The 16,235-nt window shown below is 34.3% G+C and overlaps 1 protein-coding gene across 1 annotated transcript; it reads right to left on the bottom strand.

Annotated features, from left to right (window-relative positions):
* Positions 1-9,852: 9,852 nt before the first annotated feature.
* On the bottom strand, positions 9,853-10,248 carry LOC145098267 (uncharacterized). Its single transcript, XM_079035918.1, has one exon. It carries the CDS (start codon positions 10,246-10,248, stop codon positions 9,853-9,855), a length of 396 nt encoding a protein of 131 aa, XP_078892044.1.
* Between the last annotated feature and the right edge of the window lie 5,987 nt (positions 10,249-16,235).

Genomic DNA, 16,235 nt, shown 5'->3' with positions numbered 1-16,235 from the left:
CCACAATATACAACGACTGTATTACAATAATCAAAAAATGAAGAAAATATAAAAACGAATTAGTATAACAAACTTACAAATTAAAAGCTCTAATACAAAAACATATCTCCAAAAGTGGTCATAAGACCTCAACCCAACACAAAAACCTTTAAGTTTGTTTTTTTTTTTTTTTTTTTTTTTTTTTTTTTTTTTTTCTGAAATTTGTTTATGATTTGTATGCATGTCTTCCCAAAAGATTGACATTTTTATAATAAACTTTTCACTAAATGCTAATTAAACATATTACAAGTTATAAAATTTTGAGTGTTAAATCATAATTAAGAAAACTTTTGAGTTGCATTAGTTAAAAAAGGGGGTTTCAAATTAATGTGGTTTGAGAAAGTTAAATAAGGGGGGTTTCAAATGCATGAGATTCAAAAACAAATGATACCTTTATAAGTATATATGATGTATGATAATAATAACATGGTCCTTTTGGGTTGGTCTCATAACACAATTAGGTAGAAGGAAATAAAGAAAAATAAGTTCTTAGTGGTCCCTATGGTTTACATTTTTTTCATGATTAAAGTCCAAACCACTAAATATTTGGGTTGGTAGCCTTTTGAGCTAGTTTCCTTGCGTATTTGGTCCCCTCGAAAATTTAAATTACTGTAATACCCTTGTATACATATTTTTTATTTTCCTTTCATTATTTTTTTTATTTTTGTTTATATTTAACAAATATTTTTTTTTATCTATTTTAATAATTAAAACATATTAGAGATCCCACCTATCTCTCTCTCTTTCTCTCTCGACACTTACACAACGGTCAAAACCGAGTTTCGAGTATGAGACATTTATCTTAACACAACGAAGTCTCTTAAACTTCTTCTTTGATGTTCATTCCTCTCTTATCTTTCTTTCAACTCTCTTTTTCTATTTTTTTTTAGATCCAATATTGTTCTAGAGAAAGGAGGTGTTCCCTATCTATATATAGTCGAAGAGATCCAAGAATGTAAAGTTCAGTAATTTCACATCTATATGTATGACGGTTTTGAATCGGTCTTCACAAAACCTAACATCATCGGGGTCATTTTCGGAGTTATGATATCCAATCTGAACCATTAAGGTCACGACATCATGTATGATTTGAGTTTTAAATTTCGTTTTTATTTTTATTTCTCGATGGCAATATCTATGCATCTAGAAGGGAAATATCTTGAGGGCTCGATGCCTTAATTAGAAATGGGCATATAAAGGATCTATACTCTTATACGGTTGTTAGAATATGTCACACCTCGAAACCGAAGGAGGAAACGTTCCGGGGCGGAGGTGACTTCATGTTAAGTATCACAACCAATGTACATAGTAAGCGAAGTAAACAACCATTACATTACATAGGATAATTTTAAATTTGTTTGAAAGTAAAGTGATACAGTCTTATATGTATACATCATATAAACAAAAGCTAAGACGAATCTTCAATACACTCCGTCTTCTCCAAAAGATCGCGGGTACCTGTCTAATGTGGACCTAAGAATACAAGCAGTTTGAAAATCAGCATAAAGCTGGTGAGTTCATAAGCTGTTTGTTTATGTTAAAAGAACATATTTCCATTGGTTTTCTGAAAAGTTGTTATCCAAGAAAATCCCATATTTTCTTATAAAGACAGTTTAGTTAGAACATCTAAATTTCCGTTTGTTACAATAGTAGATAGTTTAATACGTAAAACTCTAGATTGAAAACCCCTGGGAATACCATCCAGTACAACAGTAGGTAGTTTTAATACATAAAACTATAGATTAAAGGAAGATATAGAATCTGTGAATAAACTTATATTTTAATACGTATTGTGAGTCGTATAACCATGCTAATGTGACTCGAGACCTCCTTGACATTCTTCTGGCGTCAGACGATATCCAGAATTTGTCACCCTAGGCGTGCCCGCCTAACTGTAGCTAACAGTTAAGGTGTGGGATTGTCAGTCCCGAATAGATCTATTCACAAATTCCACGCTCTTCCTCCAGGAGACTCTGGTTATACTTTCGAGGAGGATTTGCTGATAACCCGAAGGGTTTAATGAAGACGACTCTCACAAGCTAGTATTAAATTATTCACAGTGTACTCGGTCGTTATCAAACATAATAGAGTATACATAATTGAATACAAAGAAATTATCTGGCATAATACTCTACATTAACATAGATAAACTGAATCAAACATAGTTTATCTATTAACATTGCAAGAAATCCGTACTCATAAAACAAGAATTGAAGATCCCAAATTCTTCCCATAATAATTTGATTGGTTTGGTTGTTTACTTTACTGTAACTGAAATCCATGTAGTTATATTCGATAAAACATCCCTTATGCTTTGCAACATACATAAGAGGTAAAGATATCTAGAAGTTTGCCAGATATTTATAGAAATATATCAGTTTTAAGTTTCGAAAAACATTTATAGTTTGCTTGTATTCCCCCCCCCCCCCCCCGAAAACATTGAAAAACACTGAAAAAAGCGTAGGGGTATGAACTCACCAGTCAAGAAACGTGTCGTTTGGATGCTAAACGTCAGTTCGAGACTTGATTACACGCGAGGTTCCTATGAAATATGAAGAGATACATAAATTGTATCTAATTAGACCTTGATTTACTAATTAACATGAATTAACACTTCGAGGGGCGAAAACACTTCAATTCAAGTGTTAGGAGTGACCCGGGTAGCATCTAAGGGTGTGTAAAGCTTGGATATGGAGTTTTCTATTCAAGAGTAAACTCCTAAAGGAGATCACAGCCCATAGACCATATCCCCATGAGTTTACGGCCGTAAACTCATGGGTGGTGGGTTCTTGGTTGCTAAATGGCCTTAAAACACTTGTGGTGTCATGCTAGGATCAATTCTAGGGCATAGGAAAGGATTGAACCACCAAAGGGACCATCTAATGGAGTTTACGGCTGTAAACTAGGAGTTTATGGCCGTAAGCTCCTATATACCCTTTTCTTTCATGTTTTGGTGGTCCTAAATTAATCACATGTGATTCTAACTCATTTTACAAGTCATAGGATGAAGTTAAGGCACCATTTGACTAAATTATAGGAGTTTACGGCTCATGAACCTTTCCTTGCGGGGTTTACGGCCGTAAACTCCTAAGGGAGTGGTTTTTATCAAGTTTAAGGTCCCTAACACATTTGTGGTTGCTTCTAGACATTAATCCAAGGCTTAGGAGGTGTTTAAGAGGCATCTTAACACCTTAGAAGGTGTTTACGACCTAAGAAAAGGGGTTTACGGTCCAAGCATATTCTTGGGCCGTAAAATCATGTTTACCCCTTAAATGATGAGTTTTTGGTGTTCTAAGTCCGGTCTTGTAAGCCCCTAAGTCATATCTAAGCTCCAATGGTGGTTTGGAAGGGTTTTGGGGCTCCAAAACCCCATCTATGTGTGTTTGCAGCCTAAGGCTGTTCCAGGGCCGTAAACACATGTTTATGGTCCTATTTCATAATTTAAACAAGAATTTGAAGGCTAAAGATGTTAATCTATGAGCTAGGATAGTTATCTTACCGATTTGGAGCTTGAAAGGGGGTGATTTTGGATCAAAAGCTTGGAATTATAGAGAGAGAGAGAGAGTCGAGAGAGGTTGAAAAAGCTTCAAATGAAGTTCTTTTAACTTTAAATATGGATTAAGTTTGAGACACGGTGGAATTCTACCCGATACTGACGTTAAACGCGACTTTTAGTCGTACCCGATTAATTGTTTGTAACCCGAAGAGGCCGTAATTAAAATTTATTTAATTAAATATCGAAAGCGTTTTCACATGCTTCTAACGTGTTTGGACACCCATTAAGTCATAATAAATGTTTCAAATTTAATGACTTAATTCAAAATATAAACGAAACAATTTGATAAAGACGAGTTTTATTGACGAACGGGTTACAGTAATAGAATAAACTTCGGGTTGTCACAGAATAAGACATTGCTTTGCATTATAAAAGTATTGTTTTAATCAATTCAAGACATTTGTGAAAGAATCATATATAGATTATTAGGAATATCAGTATCTCCTCAAAATTTCTTCATTATTTAACGAAATTCAAAACCCAATTTAGGAATCGAAGTTAAAAACGGGAACCGAAAAAAGGGAATTGAAGTTTAGGAAAAGGGCCATTGGTTTGAAAGTGACATGGCTAAGCAGAATATGGTGAGCCAAATTTTAGTGAGTGAGTGATTGGTATTTTTGACATAGTTGTTTTTATACCTTTATGATATAATGGTTTGGTGTTTATGTAATTATGATTTCTTTGGAGGTTGCTTGATCTACGGTTATATTGTGAAATACAGACCACTGAGTTTGATGATGATGTGTGTGTGAGAGAGAGAGAGAGGGATGGATGGATGGATGGAGGGAGAGAGAGAGAAAGAGAAAGAGACCATGGTAGAGGAAATATAACTAGAGTTCCAGCGGTGGCTGATGGAGGAGAGAACTATAATGGTTCATAACATGTTTGATGGGAGTGACACAGATGGTGAAAGGGGTGGCGTTACTTGTTAGGAATTTTTAAGAGATAAGGAAAGCAAAACTGATTTGGGTTGAGAAAGGAGAAAGAAGCACATAAACATGCCCTTTGAAGCACAATAAAAGAAAACACAGATCCCACGATTATCATGGATTGAAACACAGTTAACAATCCATAAATGAGAAGAAAGTTATATAAACAATGTGAGTTATAAGGAACATAAGAGAAAACCTTTGTTTTGGTCTCAATTTTTTATTCAAGAGTGTTGATCAACATTGACGATACGCTGAACGACGCAAGGGTTGAAAAAATTGTCATCGTGATGTTGAAGATATAATGGTGGTATGTAAAATGAAAGAAGTAGATGAGCATACGTGCATCGGTGATATATTTGGGTTATGTAAGAACAAAGCAATCAAATGTTCAACCCCACAGTATAAACCCTATTTCTTTGATTTGACGCTAAGAACAGTGAAACTAACATTTTGTAAATGTTAGATAGTACAATGGTGTGTTTGCCCACACTTTCATCAGTGGGTGGGTTTGCACGTATATGTTCATGTGTGGTAGCTAAAATACAAGTATACAATAAATGAGTTAATACCAATATTTGTAACCAAATATTTTTAATATATTCGTAAAATACTGTTTCACCTATTTTATTATTTTGGGATGTAAGTGACAGTGAAAATTGATCCTCATTGGTTAATTTGTGTTCAGCTAAAACATGTTTGTAGGTTTGGGTTACCTCCTTAATCTTCATGTTTTAATTTTTTTTTTAATTTGGTTGGGATTAATTTTGTTTTATTTGTTTTGTTTTGTTTTTCTATTTATTTATTTTTAACTTTTTTAATTTGCACCAACTTATTATTGCAAATTTAGCTTACATTTTAATACATTGATTTTTTTAGAACTTTGTTCAATGAATTGATTATTTTTACAAATTCATTTTATAATTATATTTCTATTTTTTCTATATAGTTGTTTTCTTGCATATTTTTTAATACTCTACACAATAAATATATATTTTATACAACCTAAATTTTTTTTTTCATAAAAACTCAATCTGCATTTTCATATTGTTCCCTATGATTATGTGTTCTATCTCTCAAAGTATAATAATATATGTTTGTCCAAAATTACATTTTACACCATTGTGTTTTATTAGGTGTAATAAATTGTTTGTACTAGAGAAATCGTATTTTAAACTGTTAATTTTAAGCGGATTACTATCATGCATAACCAAAAGTGATTTATTGAACATCTAAGATTTTATAAACAAACACTAGCAAGGTGCACAAATGTTACACAGAAAAATAACAGAATATGGATAGTTAGACTAAATGCATAAGCAAACTCTATGAAACGATGATATAGAGTTTGGAATAATGTTCAGCTGCACATTCAATAAGCCAAAAGAGGCTTAATATAGGTTACAAAGATCCAATGATAGCAAACTAATCTACAATACGGGAATAGATAAACTAGTAATAGATAAAGTAATGACAACTAATAAACTATATCCAATACTCCCCCTCAAGATGGAGCGTGAAAGTCAATAACGCCCATCTTGCCAAGTAAAAAATTGAATTGAGCCGAACCAAGGCCTTTAGTGAGTAAATCAGCAACTTGTAACTTGCTATCAATCCTTAATGGCGGTATTTCTTTAGAAAGAACACGCTCACGGAAAAAGAAACAATCCATCTCGACATGTTTCGTCCTTTCATTAAACACAGGATTGTTGGCAATGTGTCGGCCTGCCTGATTGTCACAGAACAAATCTGTAGGAGATGTGATGTGAACTTGTAAATCCTTTAAACGCCAACGAATCCAAAGAATTTCACTAACTGTAGATGCCATAGCTCGATATTCTGCCTCCGCAGATGAACGTGAAACCACTGACTGCTTCTTCGTCTTCCATGAAATAGGAGCCCCACCAAGCATAATGAAATACCCAGTACGGGAGCGCCTTGTGTATGGACAACCGAGCCAATCAGAGTCACAAAAGGCCGTCAACTGTGGGTGTCCATATTTAGGTAAGAGCACTCACTGTCCAGCAGTACCCTTTAAGTAGCGTAGGACTCGAAGTAAAGCATCCAAGTGATTGCGTCTTGGATCGGCGACAAATTGACTCAAAATATTCACTGAATAAGTGACATCTGGTCTTGTAGCTTGAAGATATAACAACCTACCTACAATCCGTCGATATTGACTTGGATCAACTTTTTCTTCATTCTCACCTCGATCAAGCTTCACATTCTATTCAATAGGAAAGTGCTTGGTTTGAAACCAAGCATGCCACTATCTTGAAGAATATTGAGCACATACTTCCTTTGGCTCAAAACGAGCCCATTTTCAGTTTTAGCAACTTCTATGCCAAGGAAGTACTTTAACTAGCCCAAATCTTTGATACTAAAAGCTTTATCTAACCGAGTCTTGATTTGTTGTATTTGTTCAATATTGTTTCCGGTAATGATAACATCATCCACATAAATGAGGATAGCAATGTAAATTCCATTTTTGTCCCAAATGAACAAAGAATGGTCGGCTCTTGACTGAGAGAATCCAATACTTAACAAAAAAACCGTGAATTTGTGATACCAATTTCGTGAAGCTTGTTTTATTCCGTAAAGTGACCTTTTGAGACGGCATACACGAGTGTCATTTTCTGTGGCAAACCCTTGAGGAAGCTTCATATAGACCTCCTCATCCAAATCGCCATGCAAGAAAGCATTGTTCACATCAAGCTGGTGAATGAACCAATCCTTCTTAGTCGCAACAGCCAAGAGAGTACGAACAGTAACCAGTTTTGTTACTGGAGCAAAGGTGTCATGGTAGTCAACTCCCTCCATTTTTGTGAACCCCTTTGCAACTAGCCACGCTTTGTACCTTTCCACGGTCCCGTCTCAGTTGAATTTGATCTTGTAAACCCACTTGCAATCAATAGCTCTTTTTCCTTTTGGTAGTTCCACCAATTCCCAAGTATCATTGGACGTAAGTGCTTTTATTTCATTCTTCATAGCATTACGCCATCGGGGATCTTTCGCAGCTTGAGAAAAAGAAACAGACTCATTGTTTGAAGTAATGGCCACAAGGAAACATTTATGTTTGTTAGAAAATTTTTTATAAGAAACAAAATTTGATATAGGATGTACCGTGGAGGATCCTTGATTGGTGTCGGGTTGTTGATGACTAACCGAAGGGGAAGGTTCATAAGAATATCCTTAAATTTTTGAGGCTGCACCCGAGTTCGTGTGAATCTAGCTGGGGTCTCAATCTTGTTTTGCAAATTTTCGATAACTGGGCTCATATTACCTGTTGTGCTTTCGTGTTGTTCTGGGCTTTTGGACGAGTTCTGATTGGTTACTACAGCTGGACTCGAGGAGATTGGGCTAGTTGGCACTGATGGGTCTGCCACATTTGGACTCCTATAATCTGATGCATGCTGATCTTGGGTTGTCGAGTCTATATCAACCTCCCTTTCTTGGTTCCAATTTAATTCAACTTCATCAGTGTGGATATGCTCACAAGAATCATTCAATATTTTAGTTGGCTCGCCAACTTCTAATAGAGATCTTGAATGAATGGTTTGAAAGGGGAATTTGTTTTCATCAAAAATCACATCCCGACTAACTATTATTTTCTTGGAGTCTATATCATAAATTTTATACCCTTTAGTACCTTGTGGATATCCCACAAATACCCCTGGTTTTCCTCTTTGCTCAAATTTATCCCCCTTTGTATTTGTATTTTTATGATATGCAAGACAGCCAAACACCTTCATGTGGTCATATAAGGGTTTTATGTTCCAAATAATTTCGTAAGGTGTCTTATTTTTGATAGTTTTTGAAGGTAACCTATTAATTATATAGGCAGCTGTAAGAATGCACTCACCCCAAAATTTCTTTGAAACATTTGCTTGGAACCGAATTGCTCGAGCTGTTTCCAACAAGTGTCGGTGTTTTCTTTCTACAACACCATTTTGTTGTGGTGTGTGTGGGCAAGTGGTTTCAAGCAGAATACCTTCTTTATTGTAAAATGCACGCATAAAATTGGAAGTGAACTCACCTCCATTGTCACAACGAAACCTTTTAATGTTTTTATCAAACTGGACTTTCACCAGTTTATGAAAATTAATTAGGCATGCATTAGCATCATTCTTGTGCTTAATGAGAAAAACCCAAACGGCCCGACTATAATCATCTACTAAAGTAAGAAAATAATTTGGATTCGTGTATGAAGGTATTCAGTAACCTCCCCAAATGTCACAATGAACTAGCTCAAAAATATGATTGGTCTTATTATGACTAATAGGAAAAGGAGTTCTGACTAATTTAGCCTTAGCACAAGAATCACAAACTTTTTCACTCAAGCTAACTGAATCGTTCTTAAGAAAATCAATTCTTGAAATCTTTTCTTTTGAGGCATGACCTAACCTTCTGTGCCAAATGTCCGTCATGGTTGCCATGGCTCTTCTGTCTTGAGTCATCCCCATCCGGTAAAGTCCCCCTTGGCGTCTACCCGCACCAATCAAGTTCCTAGTGTTGAGCTTCTGCATGACACAAAAATCAGGGAAAAAAGTTATAGCAAATTGTAAATCATTGCTAATACGACTGACAGAGAGAAGATTGCACTTGAAATCTGGAACACATAAAACCCCGCTAATTTTAACTCCCCCGGGAGGATACAGTCTCCCTTTTCTTTAACATGTATAGAGTCCCCATTAGGTATAAAAACAGGTGGTTCAAAAGGAGCAGCAATTTTATTTGTAAGTAATTGAGGGGTATGAGTAATATGTTCTGTACAACCTGAATCAACGATCCAGTCAGCCTTACCAGCCATGTTGGCACTTCGAATTGTCTCATCATCAACCTTTGAGGAACTGAAATGTTTCACGAACATTTGGTACTGTTCTTTGGTTAATTCAGGTATTGGGCTTTCTTCTATTTCTGTATGAGCAACCATGGTTTCGGGCATGTCTGTTGTTTTCTTACTGGGCCACCAATCTGGGTATCCCACCAATCTAAAACAACCTTCTCGCTTGTGACCACTTTTGTTGCAGAAGGTACAGTACTCATCCCTTTTATCTTTCACTTCCTTGTTCGCCCATTTGGAATTCGCTTCTTTATTCATCGGTTTAGAGCCACCTCCCTTGTGGAAGGTCTTGAAGGCAGCGAGTTCAGGTGGAGTTTCTTGTCATCAGATAGGGCCCTCTGTCTTTCGTCTTCAACAACCATGTGATACACCACCCCCCATCGAAGGGATAGGTTACGTTGCCAGAATCTATGTTTTAATTACCGAAAATTGAAAATCCAAACCCATCAGAAACTGGTACAAACGTTCCTTTTCTTGGAATTCAACTAATCGTTTACCAATTCACAGGTGCAATGGTTACAAGAACATTTTGGAAAAGGAAGAATTGAGGACATCTCATCCCACAGTGTACGCAATTTTGTGTAATAAACTGAAACAGAGTTACCATCTTGACGCGTGGCTGCAATCTTCTGTTTCAACTCATATGCCCTTGGCAAACTCTCCTTTCCAAAGCGTTCATGAAGATCATCCCAGATTTCTGCAGCCGTGTTCGCATATTTCACACTATCGCGTATGCTCTTCTCCGTTGCAGTGGTAAGCCAACCTTTTATCATAGCGTCACATCGCATCCAAGGCATGTATTCTTTCGTTCCCTTTTCTGGTTTCTGAATTGTACCATCGACGAATTCAAATTTATTTTTGGCAAACAGAAAATTCTCCATCTCCTGCCTCCGATCAGAATAGTTTGCGTCGGTAAGTGCTTCATTGACATGAAGTTGTTTCGGTATGTCGGATGGATGAAGATAATAGGGTGAGTTGTGATCGAACCCACTACTGGATCCTTCTCCATTCTTGTCTTTGTTGATTCTCCCGTCATGTTATAGCGGAAGCAGATACGGTTTAGGGTTGTAAACGCCGCTTTGATACCATCTAAGAAACCATGATATAGAGTTTGGAATAATGTTCAGCTACATATTCAATACGCCGAAAGAGGCTTAATATAGGTTACAAAGATCCAATGATAACAAACTAATATAAAATACAGGAATAGATAAACTAGTAATAGATAAAGTAATGACAGCTAATATACTATATCCAATACAAACCTACCCAACTTTAGTTACTAGGAATTTTTTGAGAATCTTTACAGAAAATATATATATATATATATATATATATATATATATATATATATATATATATATATATATATATATATATATATATAAAAAGCTAAGTTTGAGTCACATTGATACATTAAGTTTCATATTTGGGACAAATTTGAAAAAAAAGAGGGACCAAATTTGTAACAAGTAGTTGCGTTGCATAGTCAGACGCAGTCTTCCAAATATATGGTGATAGGTCTATACACATCTGAACAATATTGGAGGCGATGGAGGTTATGAGCGTAATAACAATGTTAAACTGGTGGGCCTCTTGTAGGAATTGGCTTTCACAAAAAGTTCAATGAGGGCAGACTTTTGCATGTCCTGCCTCTTGCAGAATCTGTAACGTTATATATATTTCCACATGCATCATTTCTTTAGATGATATTGCAATCATGGTATATTCGATTCAATTCTAGTTTTGAATGTATAATCAATACATCTCTATCCTATTATGTAATCTTATGCTAATATGTGAGAGGTCAGATATTGAATGTGGTCATGTATATGGGATATATAATCAAATGAGAATATAACACCAATGTTCACCTGGTCCTCCATAATAACTCGTCAATCTCATATATTTTTCCTTTATGTGAAAAATGAGATTATGGGAACATAATTCTCATAACAGAGACAAGATATCAACCATGTTCATGCTTCTGATGTATCCATGTTCATCAACTGGAAAATTCCCAAAACTCTTCTCTCTCTATATATATACCACATAACTTTGTCATTTTTAATTTCAAAGCAAATCAATTAACTTGAAGCAAATACAGATGAAGGAAAAGCCAAGTGTCCCTCAGAGATCCTCCGAACACTTCATTGGGATGCTTTATTAATGAATTTCCTACTGAAGTGTTTGGGGGAACTCCAAGGGCTACTTGACACCAACAAACTAGAGTGTCAGACATTGCTTGTAACGCTTTCGTCATTTGATCTTTTATGTACATTAGTATATGATGTTGTAGTTGCTTAGCAATCTTTCTAAATGATTTATATTTCATCGTGTAGAATGTTATTAGCTTTAACAACACCTGCTATTTCTTATAGTGACGTGACTGGGTTTAGTGAAGGCCTAAACTATGCATATCTAGACTTTATTATATTTTATCAAACCAGATATTAAATTTGTAGTTGAAAGTTTGTTGTTTTCATTTGTGTTTTAGTTGTGAAGGCCTAAACTATGCATATCTAGACTTTCTTTACTCCCTTTTTTATTTATATTACCAAGGCATTTGTGCTTTAGTTGTGAAAGCCTAAACTATGGGTTGGCCTCATTGATTTGGACATGGGAAAAAAAATCCAATTTTCTAACAGTGATACCGAATACAATCTATTTCCGATCACAATTATATGTCTTCTTTAGGAACCTTTTTTTTTTTTTTTTTTTTTACTTATTATTGAGTTCAGTTTTCATTATTACTTGTTGTTCCCTCCCGCCCAAAGAGAAAAATTTGCTTGTCTTTCTTGATGATGTTTATGTACGTTGAGCTACATAACAACATGGAGACATACTTCCATCTAAGCATTGTTTTAGAAATATGGGTTATTAGATTCAATCTTGTCTTGTTATAAAGAATAATTTATTAGTATGTTTTTTTTTTTGAACAATACGAATTTATTAGTATGTAGATTTGTTGTGTAGGTTTTTTGGAATCAAAGAGGAGGTTTAATGGCTATAACTATAGAAAAGATAATGGTTAATCGAGCCGGATAACAAAATAATTGACACATACTTCAATCTAAGCATTATTTAGAAATATGGGTTATTAGATTCAATCTTGCCTTGTTATAAAGAATAATTTATTAATATATAGATTAGTTGTGTAGGTTATTTGGAATCAAAGAGGAGTTGTAGTGACTATAATTATAGAAAAGATAATGGTTACTAGAGCAACTGGATAGAAGTTGAAGGGTTGAACTCTAAATGTCTTGAAAATGTACCTAACCGAGTTTGTTGGAAAATTAAAATATTTACATCATATATTCCATCGGACAGTTTAGCTAGTAATGGGAGAAAACCGCTTAACAATCGATTAGCATTTGTTTATTAGGAGTTTGCTTTGATAAAAAACAAGTGATTTATAATTTTTCTTATATTTTAAAATATTTTAGATGTTGATGTTTATGAGAAGTGTGTTTGCAGGCACGTTCATCGATGGGTGGGTGAGTGTGTCTCCAAGTATGCCTTAATGTATATTAGCTAAAATAAATGGTTTAATAACAAGATGGATAACCAAATATTTTTGACATATTTGTAAAATATTGTTTTACATATCTTATCATTTTTACATATAAGTGACGATAAAAATTGTTTCAAATTTGTCATTGTATGACTAGTTAGGTTTGGGTTTCCATATATTAGTTAATATTTTTTTTATTAATTTGGTACCATTTTTTTTCAAATGTGCACCTATTTCTTTTTGCAAATTTAGGTTTACATTTCCAATATATTTGTTTTGTTTTGTTTTTGTTTTTTTATCGTATTCTTCACGATAAATATATGTTTTATACATTCTTTTATTTCTTTTAATAAAAATTCAATTCACAATTTCATATTCTTCTCTACGATCATGTGTTCTATCTATCAAAGTATAATAATGGGTATATTCTTGCCCAAATTTACATTTTACACCGTTTTGCTTTATTAGTTATAAAAAACTGTTTGTGGTGGGTAAATTGTATCTTAAACTGTTACTGTCAATTGGATTTACTATAATGCATAAATAAACATGATTTGGTGAATATCAAAGATTTTATAAAACAAAAGCTAGCAAAGCGCACGAATGTTACACATAATAACAATAGTTAGATAAAACGCATAAACAAGAGTTAAGCACTAATTTTTATAAGCTACCCCTTGTTGAGGATATATTAGAATGCATTCCAAAAATACAACAAACCACACGACAGTGGCGGAGCCATAAATTTTGATATGTGGTACAAACATTGTCAAGATTCACAATAAAAATGCAAAGAGTTTCTCAATATTTAAAGTTGTAAATTGAAAAAAATAAATATAATTTAAGCGAAAGTTACAATTGACTCCACGTAGGCGTCATGTCTTGAAATCTATCAATGATATCACCACCAACTTAGAGAAACACATCATTTTCAATAAGAGTGACTAAACAATCATGTAAAACTTGATCATCCATGCTATTCCACAACTTATTCTTTGTACACTTGTTGTACCGACCAGAAAATATATATTTTATGTACTAATCCTATCATAGGCATTAAAAACATGGTAGAATCTCTTTAGTTGGGGGTACATTAACATTGAAGATGTTTACAAGTATATATTTTGTATATATAAAACAATTTTTTTTGGGGATGGTGTAGTACCCCTACCACCCCATGTAGCTTCACGACTATACATATTGAGCCCTCGGCCTAACCTACATTCTAAAGGCCTAATCGCCTTGGGCCTAATAGATGCTAACATTATTGGAGTAAAATTAGCTATTAGTGGTCCATATAACACAATTAGCTATATGAAAATGGAGAAAAAATAGGATTTTTGTGGGTTGGCTTTATAACACAATTGGCTATAAGGAAATGGAGAAAAGTAAGTTATTAGTGGTCCATATGGTTTGCATTTTTACAGGAAAAAGGTCCAAAACACTAAAGATTTGGGTTGATGGCCCTTTTGAGCTAGTTTCAGTGCGTATTTGATCCCTTCGAAAATTATAATTAATACCCTTGTATACATATTTTCAATTTTCCGTTCATTGTTTTTTTTATTCTTGAATTTAACACTTTTTTTTAATGTATAATAGAGGTCCTACACCCCCCCTCTCTCTCTCTCTCTCCCACATACACAGACAATGGCCCACACCAAGTTTCTAGTATGGGACATTTACCTTAACCGGACGAAGTCACCCCTGTTGTGATGTTTATTCCTCTCTCGTCTTCCTCTCAACTATCTTTTTCTAATTTTTTTGGGATGCATTAGTGTTCTATTGCATGGAGTTTTGCCCTCTCTTTATATATAGTTTAGGAGATCCATGAATGTATAGTTAAGTAATTCCACATCCATATGAATGACGGTTTTGATCGGGTCTTTACAAACCGTAACATCATCGTGGTCATTTTCGAAGTTATGATATCCATCTGAACCATTAAGGTCACGACATCTGGTATTATTTGAGTTTTAAATTTCATGTTTATTCCAATTTCTTGAGGGCAATATATATGCATCCATGACCATTCTCAAGGGAAATTTCTCGATGCCTCGATGCCTTCATTACAAACGAGTATATAAAAGATCTATACTCCTATACAGTTACTAGAATAAGACATTGCTTTGAGTCATAAAAGTGTTTTTTGAGTAATTTCAATCAATTCAAGACATTTGTGAGAGAATCATATGTGGATTATTCAACACATCTGTATCCTCTTGCAATTTCTTCATTGTTTGACGAAATTCAAAACCCAAGTTAGGAATCGAAATTAAAAACAGAACTAGAATAAAGAAATTGAAGTTTAGGAAAATGGCCATGGATTTGCAAGTGACATGGCTAAGCAAAACAGTGTGAGCCAAATTCAGAGAGAGTGGTGGGTATGTTTGACATAGTTGTTTTCATACCTTATGATATAATGATTTAGTGTTTCTATACTGATGATTTCTTTAGGGGTTGTTTGATCTATGGCTATATTGTGAAATACAGACCACTGTATTTGATGATAATGATGATGATGATGATGTGTGAGAGAGAGAGAGAGAGATGAAATATAACCAGAGTTCCAGAGGTGGCTGATGGAGGAGACAACTTTGACGGTTTAGAGGGTTTGATGGGAGTGACATAGGTGATGAAAGGGGTGGCGTTGCTTGTTAGGATTTTTATAGAGAAAAGGAAAGCAACACTGATTTAGGTTGAGAAAGGAGAAAGAAACACATAAACATGTGATTTGAAGCACAATAGAAGAAAAAAAGATCCTATGATTATCATGTATTTAAACACAGTTAACAATCCATACATGAGAAGGTAATTCTATAAACAATGTGAGTTACAAGAAAACAGAAGAGAAAACCTTGGTTTAGGTCACGATTTTGACTTCAAGCGTGTTGATCAACTGAAGTTATCCTGACCGACATAAGGGTTGAAGAAATTGCCATGGTGATATTGAAGATATAGCGATGGTTTGTGGGTTTGGATTACCTCATTAATCACCAGTTTTGTAATTCTTTTTATTTTTTTATGAATTAGGTATGGATTTGTTTTTTTTTTTTCAAATTTGCACCTACTTGTTTTTGAAAGTTTGGTTTTGCATTTTAATAAGTTGAGTTTTTTAGAAATTTGTTAAAAGAACTGTTTATTTTTTTACAAATTTTGTTTTATTATTATATCTTTAATTTTTTATGTAGTTGTTGTTGTTGTTTTTTTTTTTTTTCTTTAAATGTTGTACACAACAAATATATATTTTACACTGTAAACTAAAAAATGAAAGACATATAACGGCTAGGGTTTCATATTATTATCAAAGAGAAGTACAAATACAATAAAAGGAAAAATACATAATATATAGACTAC

Source organism: Lactuca serriola, chromosome 4 (genome assembly GCF_051521515.1).
Source record: "Lactuca serriola cultivar US96UC23 chromosome 4, Lser_US96UC23_V15, whole genome shotgun sequence".
In the NCBI taxonomy this organism is placed as follows: Eukaryota; Viridiplantae; Streptophyta; class Magnoliopsida; order Asterales; family Asteraceae; genus Lactuca; species Lactuca serriola.
This window is presented reverse-complemented; position numbering and strand designations above follow the sequence as displayed.